Below are 15,985 nucleotides of genomic sequence, written 5' to 3'. Positions count from 1 at the left end.
TGTTCCACCTCATCCACCGGCCCGAGATCTCAGCTCATCCCTGCTGTTCCACCTCATCCACCGGCCCGAGATCTCAGCTCATCCCTGCTGTTCCAGCTGAGTGTTCCTCAGAGCCCTGCAGGAGCACCGGGACTGACTGCCCGAGGGGGTTTGTGAAGCAAAGCCTCTCCTCCATCCCGTCTCAGCCTAGAAAGCTGTCACATGGGCCCCAGTTCTGTTTTGTTGCTGTAGTTATTGTTGTTTGTTTGCCTTGTTATCCATAGTAGTAAAGAATTGTTATTCCTATCCCCAGGTCTCTGTCTGAGAGTCCCTTGATTTCGAAATTATAGTTATTCGGAGGGTGTTGGAGGTTAATTTTTCACAAACGGGAGGGAACTGCCGGGTGACACGGCTTTTGTTTCGGCACCAGTCTCAGTTATAGATATAAGAGATGGCACAAGCTCACATCTACCACAGGCAGCTCAAAATCTCTTTGTTACAGAATATTTTATAAGTTTTTCAGCCAGTAGCACATTGGCAAAGCTTACAGATAATTGTTCTATCCAATCACTAGAAACACATGTACACCCTCTTCAATGCTTGGTTTGCTATGATCAATACACAATACCCTGTTATTAAGCTTAAAACTTTCTACTATCTTGGTAAGCATATTTTTCTGCAGTCTTAAGATCTATCTTGGCCAAGCCTAAAAACTCAACTATTGTTTCATGTCCTTGCATATTGTATCTTCCTTGCTTTCAGGCCTTGCAGCTGCAGCTAGTTCTAAATTGTCTGCTTTTTCTTTTCTGAAGCCCATTTTCATGGCTTCTGAAAGTCTTACCTTTACTGTTTCCACCAGGAGGGGGTTTACATTTTCATTCCAAGGGAGGCTCCTGCCCTCCCTAGCAAACACCTTTGTCTGCTAAACCAAGATGAAAGCGCAAGGTACATTTCCTCAGATTCAATTCTTGTTCAGGTAAATGCAAGACAAATTTCAGACTTTCCTCTTGGTCCTAAGCTGAACTCTGAGACCCTTTTTCCTCTTCCATTAGTATTTCCATAGAAAGGCCCACCCTACACACCACTACGCACTGCAAAAGCAGATCAAAATGTGAGCTGTCATTTTCTTGCCTCATATCACTGCTGAGCATCTCCCACACATCAGTACTTGGCTGACGTTTCAACCTTAACGTGCTGCCAGAGAGGAAGTCCTCACAAGGAGCCAACATGACAAGATTCAGCACAGAAACAGTGTGAGTGTTTTACAGTCTGTCACTTCTCACCACCAACAGGGTGAAAGCCTGACCAGGCTTCCCCATCCAGCATAAGCAATCCCAGTGTGTAAAGCAGTCATGCTTCTAAAGCTCAGCAGCAAGAGCAAGACATTGACCTGGCAATGGGGGTGCAGCAAAGTGGGGGTGGTGGAGCACTGAGCTAGGAGCCCAGGCAAAACGAGGAAAGAGGTTTTTTCTAACTGCAGCTGGACGAGGAAGGCCTTGCACAACCTCATCCAGCCTGGGAACGGTGAGCCCCTGGGGTTGGACTAGAGAACTCCAGAGGTCCCATACGGCTGAATTACCAGATGTTATCAATCAAAGATTGCATTAAACCTAGTACAGAAAAAAAACCACCAACAACATTAAATCAGCAGGAACGTGTTTTACATGACTTGGCCCCGACATTTATTAGTTTTTAATAGTGTCTCAAAAAACCCTACTGAAAGAGCAGAGTTTTACTACAGTAAAGGGCTGGAAGGGCACTACCATCTTAGGGGTTTTGTCTGCTCTAAGCAGCCCTTTCCGCAGTTCTTTATCCAGGGCTGGCAGTGATAGCTCAGTTTCTTCTTGAATTGTGTCTACTGGATGTATCTAAATGTTTTCATGATAAACAGTGTGCATTATGCACTTTCAAGCTATTTACAAGCGACAGACCTCTCTTAACACACTCCCTCCTTCACTCCCACCTCCACGGGGTTGGGTTTCTTTGCTCGTCAGGGATCACGTTCTCCAGCTGATGGCAGAAGAGAGCCGAGCTCAGAGGAGAGACAAGCTCAGAGATCTTCAGTTCCTCGTGCAGAGCTTCAGCAGCTTCACAGCATCCTCTGCTGCCAAAGACCAGAACCAGATCAGAAATGACAACATGGAACGCCTCCGAGCAAACATTATAACTTTATACAGACAGACACTTCCCCCCCCCCCCCCCCAAATACCCTACAGTAAAAAGAGGCAGATAATGAAGCCCAGATCCATAACAGGAATTAATCTCCACACTTTCCACAAAGCCACCCTTGAAATTGATCTATGCTTGGGTACTACAAGTGCAAATCAGTTCAGAAATACCAGATTTCTGTTTCCAAAGAACAGTCCCATACCAAAGTGCAATCTTTGTAGGGCTTTTCGTCCTATGCAGTACCTTTCAACATCTGTCTCTACACAGACCTTCTCTTTGTTATTCTGAAATCTTATTTTCACAGAATTACAGGCTGGGTAGGTTGGAAGGGACCACAGTGGATCATCTGGTCCAACCTCCTTGTTCAACAGGGTGATCCAGAGTTGGCAAAGAATTGTGTTCAGATGGTTCTCCAGGGAGGGAGACTCCACATTCTCTCTGGGCATCCTGTTTCCATGCTTGGTCACAGTAAAGAAGTTCTTCTTCCTGTTCAGGGAAAACTTCTTGTGCATTAGTCTCTACTCAATGTCTTGTTACATTGTTTGGCACCACCAAATACAGCCTGGCAGCCTCCCTTCAGTTACTCATAGACACTGATGAGGTTCCCTCTCAGTCATCTCTTCTCAAGGCTGAACACACCCAGGTCCCTCAGCCTTTCCTCATAGGAGATATTCCAGTCCCTTAATCACTTTTGTCACCTGTTGTTTGTCCAGCGGGTGTCAGGGTAGTTAAAAGTCCCCCACCAGAATTGGGGCCCGTGACTGTGAGGCTGCTTCACGCTGGCTGTAGAAGGCCTCATCCACTTTCTCCTGCTCGGGTGGCCTGTAGCAAACACCCCCAACAGTGTTACCCCTATCAGTCTGCCCTTTATTCCTAATCCTTGAGCTCTTGACATGCTGGTTGTCTACCCAAAGGCAGAGCTCGATACATTCCAAGTGTGTCTCACTGAGAGGGCAACTCCACCACCACACCTTGCTGGTCTGTCTCTCATAAACAGGGCACAGCCCTTCATGACAACACTGCAGTCATGCAAGTTATCCCACCACATCTCAGTAATTGCAGAGATCAAAGCCCTTTCACTGCACACACATCTCTAGTTTCTCCATTATATTAGGAAAGGAAATGTGCTTCAATTTTAGAAAGAACAAGGATGTATAAGCATGTGCCCTCCAATATCCATGGGAAATATTCCTATTGCACTAAACTGGTGGTTCCACAAACTATTCAGGTTCTAAAAACTCATTGCTATGAGTAGAAAACCAGAAATACCATACACAGAAGAGCAATTCCACATGGTTCACAGAACAGTTCAGTAAAATACAACTTTATCCCTATTCCAGGGATGGAATTATGCCTGGCCCTGTACAAGCCATTACTCACAAAACAACTCTGCAGCTTCATGTAGTTGCATCAACAATACCAGTTATGTGTAAGCAGTATGCAGAGATGTTTTACAGGCACAAGGACAGCACAGCCCCCTCTCCCAAAGCTCCACCAGGCAAGGTGTGGCACCTGAGTGCTGCATCCATCGATGCCTCTCCCTGTCACAGTACCAACACGCAATGGGTAGCCCAGATCCAGATGGGAGGGTTATGGGATCCTTGCACTCTCTCAGAGCACCCAGTATGGATGGGATTTCTTGTACAGACATGTATGAGACAGCTGTGTGCCAGTGGCATTCTGGCCTGTTTCAGAAATAGAAAATCATGAAGGAAGTGATTTTTCCTCTGCCCTCAGCACTGGTGAGGCAACATCTGAAATACTGTGTCCAGTTCAGGGCTCCTCAGTTCAGGAAGGCCATTGAGGTGCTGGAGCAGGTCCAAGGAGGTCCAAGGACGAAGAGTGGAGCTGATGAAGGGTCTGGAGCACAAGTGTTATGAGGTCCGGCTGAGGGACCTGGGGCTATTAAGCCTGAAGAAAAGGAGGCTCGGGGTGACCTTATCACTCTCTACAACTACCTAACATGAGCTTGTAACCAGGTGGGGACCGCTCTCTTCTGGGCAACCAGCGACATAATGAGAAGACACATCGTTAAGCCGTACCAAGGAAGGTTTAGGTAGACTTTAGAAGAATTTCTTCACAGAAAGGGTGATTAGATATTGGGTTGGACCGCCCAGGGAGGTGGTGGAGTCATTGTCCCTGGAGGTGTTTAAAGACTGGAAGTGCCAGTGGTCTAGCTGACAACGCAATGACAGATGACAGGCCGGACTGGATGATGTCAGAGGCGCTTTTCCCCGATTCCGGGCGCAGACACACGTTCACACCCGGCGCGGCCCCCGCCCCGCCCCAGCCCGGCCCGGCCCGGCCCCGCTGGCACTGCGGCGCCGGTGCCGGTCATGGCGGCGGCAGCAGCGCGCCTGTTCCGCGGGGCCGCCCGCGGCCCGCCCGCCCTCGCCTTTGCCCGGCCGCTGGGCTCCGCGCCGCCGGGGCCGGCGGGCCGGGGGGCGCGGCGGGCCGCGCTGGCGGCCGCGGGGGCTTTGGGCGGGCTGGGGCTGGCGCTGGGGCTGTGGCGGCGGCAAGCCGCGTTGGCGGCGGCCCGGGAGGACGAGGAGGAGAAGGAGCTGCGGCAGCGGTTCATGGCGCCGCCGGTGAGCGGGCTGCGGGAGCTGCGGCGGCGGCGGCGAGAGCTGCGGAGTCGCATGGAGCTGCTCATCATGGAGACGCAGGCGGAGGTGTGTCGTGCCCTGGCCGCCCTGGACCCCGGCGCCTCCTTCTCCGTTGACAGCTGGGAAAGGAAGGAAGGTACGAGGGAGCCGCGGGGGAGACCGCGGACACCGGCACCCGGGGCTCGGTCATCCCTCGGTGACCCTGACCTGGAGCCTGGCGTTGGCAGGCGGAGGCGGTATCAGCTGCGTGCTGCAGGATGGCGAGGTCTTCGAGAAGGCGGGTGTGAATGTGTCCGTCGTGTCCGGGCTCCTGTCCGAGGAGGCAGCGCGGCAGATGCGGAGCAGGGGGAAGACTCTGAAGGCCAAGGACGGTAAGGCGTCTAGCGCACATTGGGATAGGGAATCGGGACCTGTTCACCTGAGTATTCCCGTGCTGGTACTCTGAAAACAACTTGGACTTTGAGCAGAACATGAGGAAGGCCAGACTGATTACAGCTCAAAGGTTTTAATTTGTATCATAGTAATTTCTAATCAGCAAGCCTGACAGGTGGACTTCTATATCCATAGAAAGCCAGGTATGGGAGTGCTTTTCCCTCTGTCTGGTTGCTATAAGGAATGTATTGTAGGCACAGGTGGCTTCTCAATAATGACACTGTAGCACAACAGTGAAACAGTGCAGGAATTACGTACCAAAGAGTTGGAGGAAGAAAACCAACAACACCCGAAGGTTAAAGAAGACTCAATGCACGTTTGTGTAGCAAAGGGTAATTGTGAGGATTGGGGGTGGTAGAAAGCCTTAGCAGTGCCTTATGTTTTGAGTGGTCTTCATCTAGTGGGTTCTTCAAAGTATCATCACATTTTAGAACAAATACCAAAGAAAGAGTTGAGCTAGGTACACAGAAGTGTATGGATGAGAAGTAACTTGCCCACTGATTAATAATTATGGTGAACCCAGCAAGAGACATTTTCCTGTTGTGGCTTGCAGCCTAAAGGAAAATAGTGATGTTCCTTAAATAGTAACAAAATTATATTTATTGAAAAAGTGAAGGGCTTCCTCTGTGCTTCTTTTTATCTAGGGAAGCTGCCTTTTTGCGCCATGGGTGTGAGCTCTGTTATCCATCCAAAGAATCCTCATGTTCCAACCATGCACTTCAACTACAGATACTTTGAAATTGAAGAAGCAGATGGTAAGGATCATAATCCAATGAGGAATGTAGGAAATGTCTGACTGCCCAAAGCAAGTGTGAATACCTAGCTGGGGTAAGAGATCAAGAACCAGTACGAGTTTGCTCCCAGCTATGTCAAGAGACACCAGCCCATCTTGTGAAACTGCTATCTTACAGTTAGGGTCAGTGGTCCAAAATGGTTTTAACTATGTTGAAGTTTGTTTCATCTTTTCCTGAAGTCACTGATCGTCATCCTACCTTGTAGTCAAATCTTTCACTACTGAAGTTTAGGGACACCACTGAAAAATTATTTTGTTTTGTATTGTAAAAGTAGTTGTTCTTGGTGAACCACTAACAAGAAGTTGCTGTTCAGAAGTTTAAAAGAAAAATGTTGCTGTTTTCCTCTGCTATAGGAACTAAACAATGGTGGTTTGGTGGTGGGACTGACCTCACTCCAACTTACTTGAATGAAGAGGACGCTGTTCATTTTCACAAGACTCTGAAAGAAGCCTGTGACAAGCACGATCTGAAGTTGTATCCCAAGTACAAGAAATGGTGCGTGGGGGAAGGGGTACTTGGGGGGGAGCAGAAAGCAGCACGGGATGTTGGCAGTTAAGTGTATGTGAACTCTAGGTTCTGCTGCCTTTTGAAAAGTATCAGAAAGCCTAATGAAAATCAGGAGTGTACTGGGACAAAAGGTCATCTAAAGAAATACCTTATTTACAGAATCCTGGATTTTTCAAATCAGAGAGCTGACAACTAGGATCATAAGTCTATAGCCCAAAGAAAAACCAAGCATACTTGTCAAGATTTTGTTGCACTAGGCAACTTAAAATTCCTTTTAGCCTCTGGTGTTAAACTGGGACAAGACTTCTGCCCCATGGACTTGCACAAATTCTGTTTACAGTGAACTTGTGGTAAATGTGCATGATTCAGTGTGAGCTCTTGGGCCATCATAGCAGTTCTGAAAATCTCACTTTTGTTTTTCTGCCTTCAGAAAAGGTCTTTGTGGCCTTTTTATTTTTTTTCCCCCCAATTTCTAGGTAAGTAAAGGACCTTATCCTTAATGTAGAAGCTTCATAATTTGATGAAGGTGCATTTTTTCCTCTGGTGACACATTCACTGGGAGTTCAATAGCACATTTTCTAAGATGCAAACATTGAATTTTCTTTCTGAGCTGAGAGATACAAGTGATAGGATCTTCTACTCTTAAGTGGGAACTCGCTGTTCTGTGTTTGATAATGCTATCTGCCACAAGTTGTGTAAGCAGGAAGGTGGGGGTACCCTTTTGTAAGCTATTAGGTCTTGTCTGAGGACAGGAGATAAAGTGGGTGTTACAGTTTGGGTGGCAAGCACTTTTAGACAGACACATCTTAGAGCTTTGAGATTACAGTCTTGCTGTCTGAGGATTTTTTGCATGGTGGTTTAGAGAATCTGCCTTAATGGTCATATTCTTTGCAGCCTAAGTAGGTTAGCAGTGCCAGCTGCAGGGGGAAGGACACTTTTTGCCACTTTCCTAAAGATAAATGTTATTACATTTACCACATTGTCTACCTGATCTAGGTTTAAGATTTTTGTCAGGCTTATTCCCTTTTATGTTTCTGACTTGGCGTTTTTTCCTAACTCTTCCTGCTATCATAAAATAAAAAACACTGATTGTCCCAGTGAATTAAAAAATAGTGCAGGTTATCTGTTACATCTCCATGTCTCTCTTGTTATGGCCATGCCATATATAATGCTTGAGAACGATTGTGGATATATGGAAAACTGGTCCTGTATGGAAAACTAGTCCTAAAGGAGGGCCAGGTTTTCTTTATGTTGATGGTGTCTGCTTCCTACTTCTCTTTGCTTTCTGCTCCATGTGAAGACTTGCATGTCCAGACAAGGCACTATAAGAAAGATAGGGCCAAGTCATTTAAGTTACAGTAATTTCACAACTAAATACTCCCCATAAATACAAAATAGGTTAATTGCTTTTAGGATAAGCTGCCCTTACTAATTTATAAACTTAATGACTCATGAAAAGCCACTGCTATAATGACTCAATTTTCCAAGCTTTTAACTATTAAAAGCCTTTCTCCAAGGAAGGGTGTGGTGACAGTTGCTTTCTTATCTGATCTTGGGGCCTTAGATTACTTGTGTTTGATGAAGAAAATTCTTTTATTTGAATAGCAAAGAGAATAATTTCTCTTCCAAGTTTGAGTTCATATGAAAGCTGTCCAAATAATTTGGGAACTACATATAATGCTGGGAATGGAATCTATCAAGAGCCCTTAGTTTTGAAAGTTGTGAAATCAGATTTGGCTGTTCTGAATAGGTAGAGGATACGGATTGGATCAACCCACATGGACACATCTGCAGTGGTGTTCAGCGACTTTCTGATGATGTGTGGCATTGCAGAGACCTTTTAACCAGAGCTTTTACTGCTAGTGACATGGGAGTGCTTTCCAGGTGATGCTGCACCATCCTGGCTCTGGGCAATTGGGGAAACAGTGGGGCACCCAGCCCTGCAGAAACTGACTTGGGGTCACTATTTCACTGGTTCTGTTCTGCAGCATGTAGCTCTTTGGAGTTCTGTTCATGTCTTTTGAATACTCTGGACTGTATTAGTAATCATCTGATCCTTTTTATAGGTGTGATGACTACTTCTATATCAAGCACCGTGGCGAGCGAAGAGGAATTGGAGGCATATTCTTTGATGACATGGACTCTCCCTCCAAGGAAGAAGTATTCCAGTTTGTAAAGAGTTGTGCCAAAGCTGTCGTGCCTTGTTACATTCCCATTGTGAAAAAGCACTGCCATGACTCCTTCACACCAGAGGAGAAGCTATGGCAACAGCTTCGGAGAGGACGGTGAGTACTGGAGGAACAAAAGCACCTGCAGGAGGTGGACTGTGCTGGCAAGAAAAAAATATGAGCTAGTTCTTCATGGTTACAGGTTGTGTGGGCCAAAAAAGCTCACTAAGAATTTCAGCATTTTTGTGTACAGAACTAATTCTGAAATCCAACACTAGATTGCTAATTAGGGTGCAAAGAAGGCATTTCCCACTCTCCCATGTTGCAACACAAGCAACCCCAAAAAAATCACTATTTCTTTCCAACTCCTTCAAAAAGCAAAAGAAGCTTATGCTGTGTAACAGGCAAAGGAATGTGGGTGTGCTTGGTGTCCTGAATCCTTCCCTCTGCTGCAGCCCAGAGGTACTGGATATAGAGCTGCCCTGTCACATGAGGAGCTAAGGGGTGAGGGAATGGTGCTTTCTATTAAGTAATGCAGCAAAATCCCAGAAAGTCAGGAAATAACTTGAGTACTTTCAGTTCCTTCCATACATATTTACTCCATCTGATCTTGGCATTGAAATTTCTGTAAAGGAATTGAGGATTCTTGTAAAGGAATATAGAGGGTTGGATTTTCTTCTTCTGGTGTAGTCCAAGGTTACTGTAAAAGACTTAGGAGGATGCTTGTTAATGTCACCAGCTGTTAATGCTGCAAAAGCTTAAGTATGTCAGTCAATAGAGTTGTACTCTGTTCTCCATGTCCTGTGATTGTGTGAGTGTATGGAGAAATGAAATTTCACATGCTTTGTGCTTAACTGGAGTCTTTAGTTTCTTCCTGTTCTGCAGAGAAATGTGAGACTGGCATGGAAAGAGTGTAAGCATTCAAGTTCAGATCACAAGCCTGCAGGTGTTGGTCACTTAAACAAGCATCCTTAATTTGGTGGGACTATTCTTGGGAACATTGGGCTTTCAGGATCCAGTCTCTGGACAGGATTTAGCAAACCTGCAAAGTTTAAAAAGGGGAGTAGCTTTTCTGAGTCACAGCCAGGACCAGCTCTTGAGGTCTGTGTATTTCCTTGGGTCTGTTTGCAGGTTATGGGGCTGGGTAAAGCTTTCCATTTCTGCAGATAGAAAAGAGCTTTACCCTTCCTGTATCTTTAAGTACAAACACCCTGTACTGGCTATTGAGATAATCCCTGATGAATTGTCACAGCTCTGTTCCTGGGAGTGCTGGGAGCAGAAAATGGTCTGTTTCATCACTTAAAAGTCCCAGCCAGCACTCTGAAGCTTATGTGTCCTTCAGCATGGAGGATTGCACAGTAGAATTTTTTCTCTGGTTATTTTCAGTACCTTTAATGTCTGACACCCCCACAAAGAAGAGAACCACCAAGGTAAACATGGTGTCGAGCCTGCCAGCAGTGCTGAGGCTTGGGAGGAGTACAGTACAGCACAGGAACCTGCAGACTGCTCTCCTTTGAGCAGTTGGTCTGCTCTAGTCTTGTAGCTGAGGTCACTGCTCCCTGTGCTCTGTGGAGTGGCAAGGTCACACGTGCATTCCTGTGCAGAAGATGCTAAAGAGCAGATGATCCCAACTCAGCAGAAAGACAGACTGATTTTGTTTGAAGCTTGCTAGTTGAAGAAAGCACAGTCTTTATCTACTAATAAACTCTGTTCTTTTCTGTTGCATTTCTTCATTCACTCTTCATTCTCTGCATTAGGTACGTAGAGTTCAACTTGCTTTATGACAGAGGTACAAAGTTTGGCCTCCTGACACCAGGATCAAGAATCGAAAGCATTCTTATGTCTCTGCCACTGACTGCAAGGTAAGGGTGTGGTTATATGGGGTTGCAGTAGGCACTGTTCTTTGTAAAATACTTAATAGGATTAAATCAGAAGTCTCTCCTGGTCTCCAGTCTCTTAGCAGTGGTGAGTTCATTCCTGATACAAGAACTGGACAAGTACAGTTCTCTATTCAGCAAATGCAGATGCTTCTCTGTTGTCCTCACGTTGATGCCAGTAGTGTGTGGCATAGAGATTTTCTGGAAAAAAAAAATTATCATTTTTTATGCTTAGTTCCTAGTGATAGATTTCTTGTTCTCGATATTTTGGTTTTGTTCAGTAGCCCTTAGAAACCATGAGAGCTTCTGGCAGTCCTGCCAAATGTGTGGCAAGGAGCTCCACAGTTTAACTGTGTGTTGTATGAGAAAATACCTCTTTGTTTTCTACTTGAACCTGATGACTTCCTCTGACTTTTCACTGAGTAACATGATTTTCTTCTTGTTAATTTTCCCCATAAGTTTTTATTTTACAGGATTCTAGGGGTTTTTCATTGTCTGTTTTCCAGGCTAACAACTCCTACTCTTTTTAGTCTTTTGTATAGTTGCTCTTCCATACTTTTGCTATAGGCTTAAGTTTTCTGTGCCCTTTCTGAACTGGAGATAAGGAGCAGACAATATAAGCTGCAAATCTGTATACAAGATGCAGGTGCACTGTGCTGACTCACAGTGGCATAGCAGTGTTTTAATTCATTATTCCTTTCAGAATCCTAATAATCTGTTTGCTGGTTTTGACTACTGCTCAGCATTGACGTGGCTTTTTCATAAAACTGTTATGATGCCAGGGTCTTTTCTAGGCAATAAAATTTAACCCAATCTGTATGCAACCTTTTTCTGTGTCCATCACATCAATCAACAGTGAATTTCACCTGCCATTTTACTGCTCAGTTACTTGGCTAAATACTGTTTTTAACTGTCCTTTTAGGCTTTAACCCATCTTGCTTACAGTTGTGACACCAATAAATTCAGTCATTTACTATTTATTCACACTTTCAGGTTGCTTTTGGGTATGCTGTGTAGTACAGATGCTATCATGAATTCTATGTAGTTCACCAGTGACCTCCCTCTGCTAGGAAAACTGCCTGCTGTCCTGTAACCATGAAGGCAGTGCTGTTCTCCCCATATATCATCATCCCACTGACAACACCTGATGTTGTGTCACTGACCTGGTGTTGTAGCATGTCCTATGTTTTTATTTAATTTCTGGGATTATTTTAGTTTGCTCTTTTTCATCAATGTTACTAGCTCACTTCCCAGCATGACTGGGTCATTCCTTGGGGGGGAAAATGGAAGGAGGATGTACTCATCTCTCTGTGACTGCTGACACTTGCCTTTCTCTGTCGTGCCTCTTTCAATTGCCTTTTCAATGAAAATAAGAAATCTTTCACAACTTTTGTTTTTGAAAGCAAGATTCAACAAAGACTCATAGAGCTTCCAGTCCAGATTCTGGAAAAAGATCTTGTGTCACTGTCAAAATTCTGTGGGTTCCTTTTTTTATTCATCTTCCTTGTGATACTAGTGTGTCACAAGAGACTGCTAAAAGATTTTTGCAAATAAACCTGCATGCCTTGTGGGGAATGGGGTACTGCTCTTTCCTTTCTCCTTGTCCTTCCAGCTTTTTCAAAAGTTGATAAAAATATGAAGCTAACATTTTTCCTCTCTACCCTGTCTACCGCTTGTGATTTGTAACCATACCTGTCACCTCAGCCAGGAGTATCACCTGTATATGTAGCTTTGCATCCTTAGAAAAGGCAACTCCAGTCCAAACACAGCAGAAGTGGCTGCCAGCTGGCCTGTCTGAGTGAGTTTCCCCTCTCCTTACAGGTGGGAGTACATGCACAACCCACCAGAGAGCTCCAAAGAAGCAGAAATCCTGGAGGTTCTGCGAAATCCCAAAGATTGGGTGCACTGACAAGAATCATGAAGAAGATGGATTGCTTCCACTGAGCCATTCTGAGAGAACAGGAATGCCAGCAAACCAGCCCATTCAAACTGGTGTTGTGTGGTGTTTCAGTGTGTCTATTTATACCTCGTGCCTTAATTATGTTGTAGACTTGTTAGAACTTGTAATTGTGTGAACTCATTTAGATTGATGGGCTAATGTTGTCCCCCTGTTGCTGCTGCCTTGTGAATGACTGGTGAAGACTTCACAGGGCTACTCCGCATGCTTTAGGTGACTGCAATGGCGAACTACTGTGATGTGTTCAGGGAAATGAAAGCATTATCTGTGCCTAAATAGCACTGCTTACCCTTATAAAACGTTGGGATGCTTAAAAACATTTTTTTAAAAGAATAAAGGGAATATTTGGTATTATATTAAACCTTAAACTGTACTTTCAAGAAGCTGTGGAAAAGGTGGTACTTAATCACGTGTATTTTGGTGATGTCTTGTTGATTATAGAGGTGGGAAAATGATTTAAGATGTGCTGTGAGATTGTGGGTTTAGGTCCCAATGTTAACCTCGTGAGAACAGAAAGATGGCTGTCCTTTTGAGGATAAAATCGGCACTGAGCATCTGTGCTGCGATCACGGCAGCAAAACAGTGCTGCTCGGGCCGGCTCCATTGCCGGTCGACGGTGGATCAGCACGCTGCTTGGTGTTGCCCTAAGGCATCCACCTCTGCCTTCACGCTCCTCCCAGCTTTGGACCGATTGTTGTGTTTCTCAGCACGAACTTCTTCGAGAACCCGGTAGGGAAAAGCAAGTGGAGGACGAAGTGCATTTCCCCCACCTCGAGAGAAAAAAGGAACAGCTCCGTCTCCCCGTCGGGGAATCGAACCCCGGTCTCCCGCGTGACAGGCGGGGATACTAACCACTATACTAACGAGGAGTTGGATGGAGGTAGCCTCTCTCCCCGCCGCCCCGTGCTTCCGCCTCGGCTGCCGCGGGTTCCTGGCGTGCGGGTGGCGGCTGCTGGGTCCGGGCAGAGCAGGGAGAGGCTCGCACCCACTGTCCCTTCCTGACCGCCCAAGTCTAGCTTCCTGTTGGAGGGTACCGCGTTCCTTTCTGTGTTACCCTTCCGCCCCAAAAACAAAATAAAGTGATATTCCGCTAAACCAGCGATCTCCTCATGTCCAAGGGAAAAAGAAAAAGGAATTGGCCCGTACGGGGATCGAACCCGCGACCTTGGCGTTATTAGCACCACGCTCTAACCAACTGAGCTAACCGGCCAACTTGGTTTAAGAAGGACAAGGGCGGCCACCCGAGGGACTCCCATGGACCTGCGGCAGCCGCAGCCGCCCTGCAGCATTACCGCCCTCGCTCCTCATAGACACCGCCTCGACGAGCTGTTTCATGGAGCAGGGGTAGAGCAACAAGGGCACTAACCGGGGTGATGAGCATTCCTAAAACATTGAGACTGAGATGTTTCGTTTTGCCACACTTCGCAGCAACCATTCCCGACCCTTCTCCCTCTCCATCCTTCCGGCCACGCCGCGGACAGGGGTGCGATGGGAAGAGGATGAAACAGGAATGCTCCCCGGCGATAAGAGGCAAGGCTATCTCCTTGTCGGGGAATGGAACCCCAGTGTCCAGGCGGGGATACTCACCACTCTATGAACGAGGAGCGAGGTGAGAGCTCCGCTCTCCACGGGGACCCCCAAGAGCCGCCAGCGGGACCCCCGCCCGCCCCTGGCGCCGATGCCGCTCCCAGCGCTGGGACACGAGGAACGGGGAACTCTTCCCCCGGTCATGGTTCATTTGGGTGACTTGTGAAATCAAGGCATTGATCAGAAAAATGCAGAAAATATTTCAGAATTAAATACCTCGGAGTCAGTGAAAAAAATTGTAGAGAAAGAGGACATAATCAAATTCCCAGCCCTTTTCTTCACAGTGTCAATATGAATGCTAAATTGAGCTTCTCTCTTTTGTTGTTTCATTTGCCACTAACACGACCTTTCATTAAATACATCAATAAAAAACATACTAGGAAGCCAAAACTAAGGTAATACCTGCATAGAGAAGCATATATAAATGACAGTACAAGAGCTTCCTCAATCCCGGGCAACATTTAACACAGACATTCATTCTCACACGCCGCAGAAAAGATCCCAAAGCTGCCGCTAAAGCAATGACCAATACACGATGTGAGAAGACTGTCACAGATCATGTGTAAGAAAATACGGAGTAGGGAAGGAAAAGGACAGAAGACATCTGACTGAAAAAAAGGCAGAAAACCCCAAATGTGCATGGAGATGAAAGAAGCAGAAAGTCCCAAAATAAGGGGGCTTTTTAGAATTGAGACTTCTAAATTGAAAAGGCATCATTTACCAGTGACATCCTGGGCCTTCAAAAAAAATGAGCAGTCCATAAAAATATAATCTGATTAGCTGCAGAACCGGAAGAATCTGCAAAAAGTGACATACCTAAACTAACAACCCAGACATGGTCTCAATTCAACAGGTGCCGTTTTCTTAAGCAGCATCATTCGATCACTAACACTGTGGGACTCCAAGACTGTCTCCATCAGTCCTCAGGAAGTTGAAAAAAAACACTTTAGGAAACAGGACTGAAGCAAGAAAATCACTCCAGAGGCAAGATGAAGAGTGGCTGTTATAAGCAGGAATATGGATTTTAAACTCTGTCTCATGCTTTCTCAAAAACACATTTCTGAAGGATTTTGTTAGAATTTCAAGCTCAAGAAGCATCATGACAAAGACCACAGTCAGAGAAGAGAGAGGCTGTAAGGTCACTTTGAGTTTCTGCTGTTGTGAGTAGACCTCATCTCACTGTAAAATAATTCCAGAGCCAGTGGGATAAGACCTTTTCCAGAGCAGGAGATTGCTCACTGAACAAAGAACAACTGTGAATTTGTGTGCCAAACTACAATGCAACTGCAACAAAAGTTGGTGTCTTTCTGCAAGAGAAGGGATTGCAGCCCTAACATTATTACCAACCCTGAACTTTTTTTTTTTTTACTCAGTCTTTTAAAATACCATTTTCAAAGAAAATTATGAAATAACTATTCCACTATTTTAAAAATGCAAGAAGCACAGTTTGTTTTGGTCCTATAATATACAGCTAATGTGTCATTAGAGTTCAAAATACGTTTCCAAATACATTTCCCAGTCTTTCAGGGTAAGAAGGATGCCTAGGGAGAGGTTTACATTATTTTTTCTTTCTGAAGTAAGAAATAAGTAATTGTCTTGTCAACTGTTGCATCAGGAATGTACATGTGAAAAAGATGGTGAATCTTTGATGACAGATATTTGTCTAAATGCAAACTAAATGTTTGAAATGCGTGTTTCCTTTTCACTTCCCCAATGAGTCAAATTTAATACCTCCAACAGCTTTCCTCTCCCAGGAAAAACAACTGTTCCAAGAAAACCAATATAACCTTTGTAATATCACATAAACGGAACCAATCCAGAAATGAGGAAGTAAAGGGTAAGATGACATTTACTTTCCCCCTCTTAATTATGGTACATTGCGGGTAAGTGATCATGTTAATAAAACTAA

At 45.3% G+C, this 15,985-nt stretch overlaps 1 protein-coding gene and 2 non-coding genes across 3 annotated transcripts; 1 reads left to right on the top strand and 2 right to left on the bottom strand.

Moving 5' to 3' along the window:
- The first annotated feature begins 4,484 nt into the window (after positions 1-4,484).
- Positions 4,485-12,872, top strand: CPOX (coproporphyrinogen oxidase). Its single transcript, XM_015644180.1, has 7 exons — positions 4,485-4,890; positions 4,982-5,125; positions 5,831-5,941; positions 6,334-6,475; positions 8,554-8,772; positions 10,413-10,517; positions 12,354-12,872. The coding sequence occupies exons 1-7, from the start codon at positions 4,485-4,487 to the stop codon at positions 12,439-12,441; spliced, it is 1,215 nt and encodes a 404-aa protein (XP_015499666.1). The 3' UTR covers positions 12,442-12,872.
- A 414-nt stretch (positions 12,873-13,286) lies between these two features.
- TRNAD-GUC lies at positions 13,287-13,358 on the bottom strand. Its single transcript has one exon. It is a non-coding gene; the product is annotated as a tRNA-Asp (tRNA).
- A 267-nt stretch (positions 13,359-13,625) lies between these two features.
- On the bottom strand, positions 13,626-13,699 carry TRNAI-AAU. The gene has a single exon. It is a non-coding gene; the product is annotated as a tRNA-Ile (tRNA).
- Between the last annotated feature and the right edge of the window lie 2,286 nt (positions 13,700-15,985).

This window comes from Parus major, chromosome 1 (genome assembly GCF_001522545.3).
Source record: "Parus major isolate Abel chromosome 1, Parus_major1.1, whole genome shotgun sequence".
Classification (NCBI taxonomy): Eukaryota; Metazoa; Chordata; class Aves; order Passeriformes; family Paridae; genus Parus; species Parus major.
This window is presented reverse-complemented; position numbering and strand designations above follow the sequence as displayed.

What these genes read in the sequence shown, in the direction of transcription:
- CPOX (XM_015644180.1), top strand. Translation starts at nt 4,485, where the DNA reads ATGGCGGCGGCAGCAGCGCGCCTGTTCCGCGGGGCCGCCCGCGGCCCG. An exon ending in TGAAATTGAAGAAGCAGATG is followed by an intron (nt 5,942 to 6,333) that starts GTAAGGATCATA and finishes CCTCTGCTATAG; the next exon opens with GAACTAAACAATGGTGGTTT. An exon ending in TCTCTGCCACTGACTGCAAG is followed by an intron (nt 10,518 to 12,353) that starts GTAAGGGTGTGG and finishes CTCTCCTTACAG; the next exon opens with GTGGGAGTACATGCACAACC.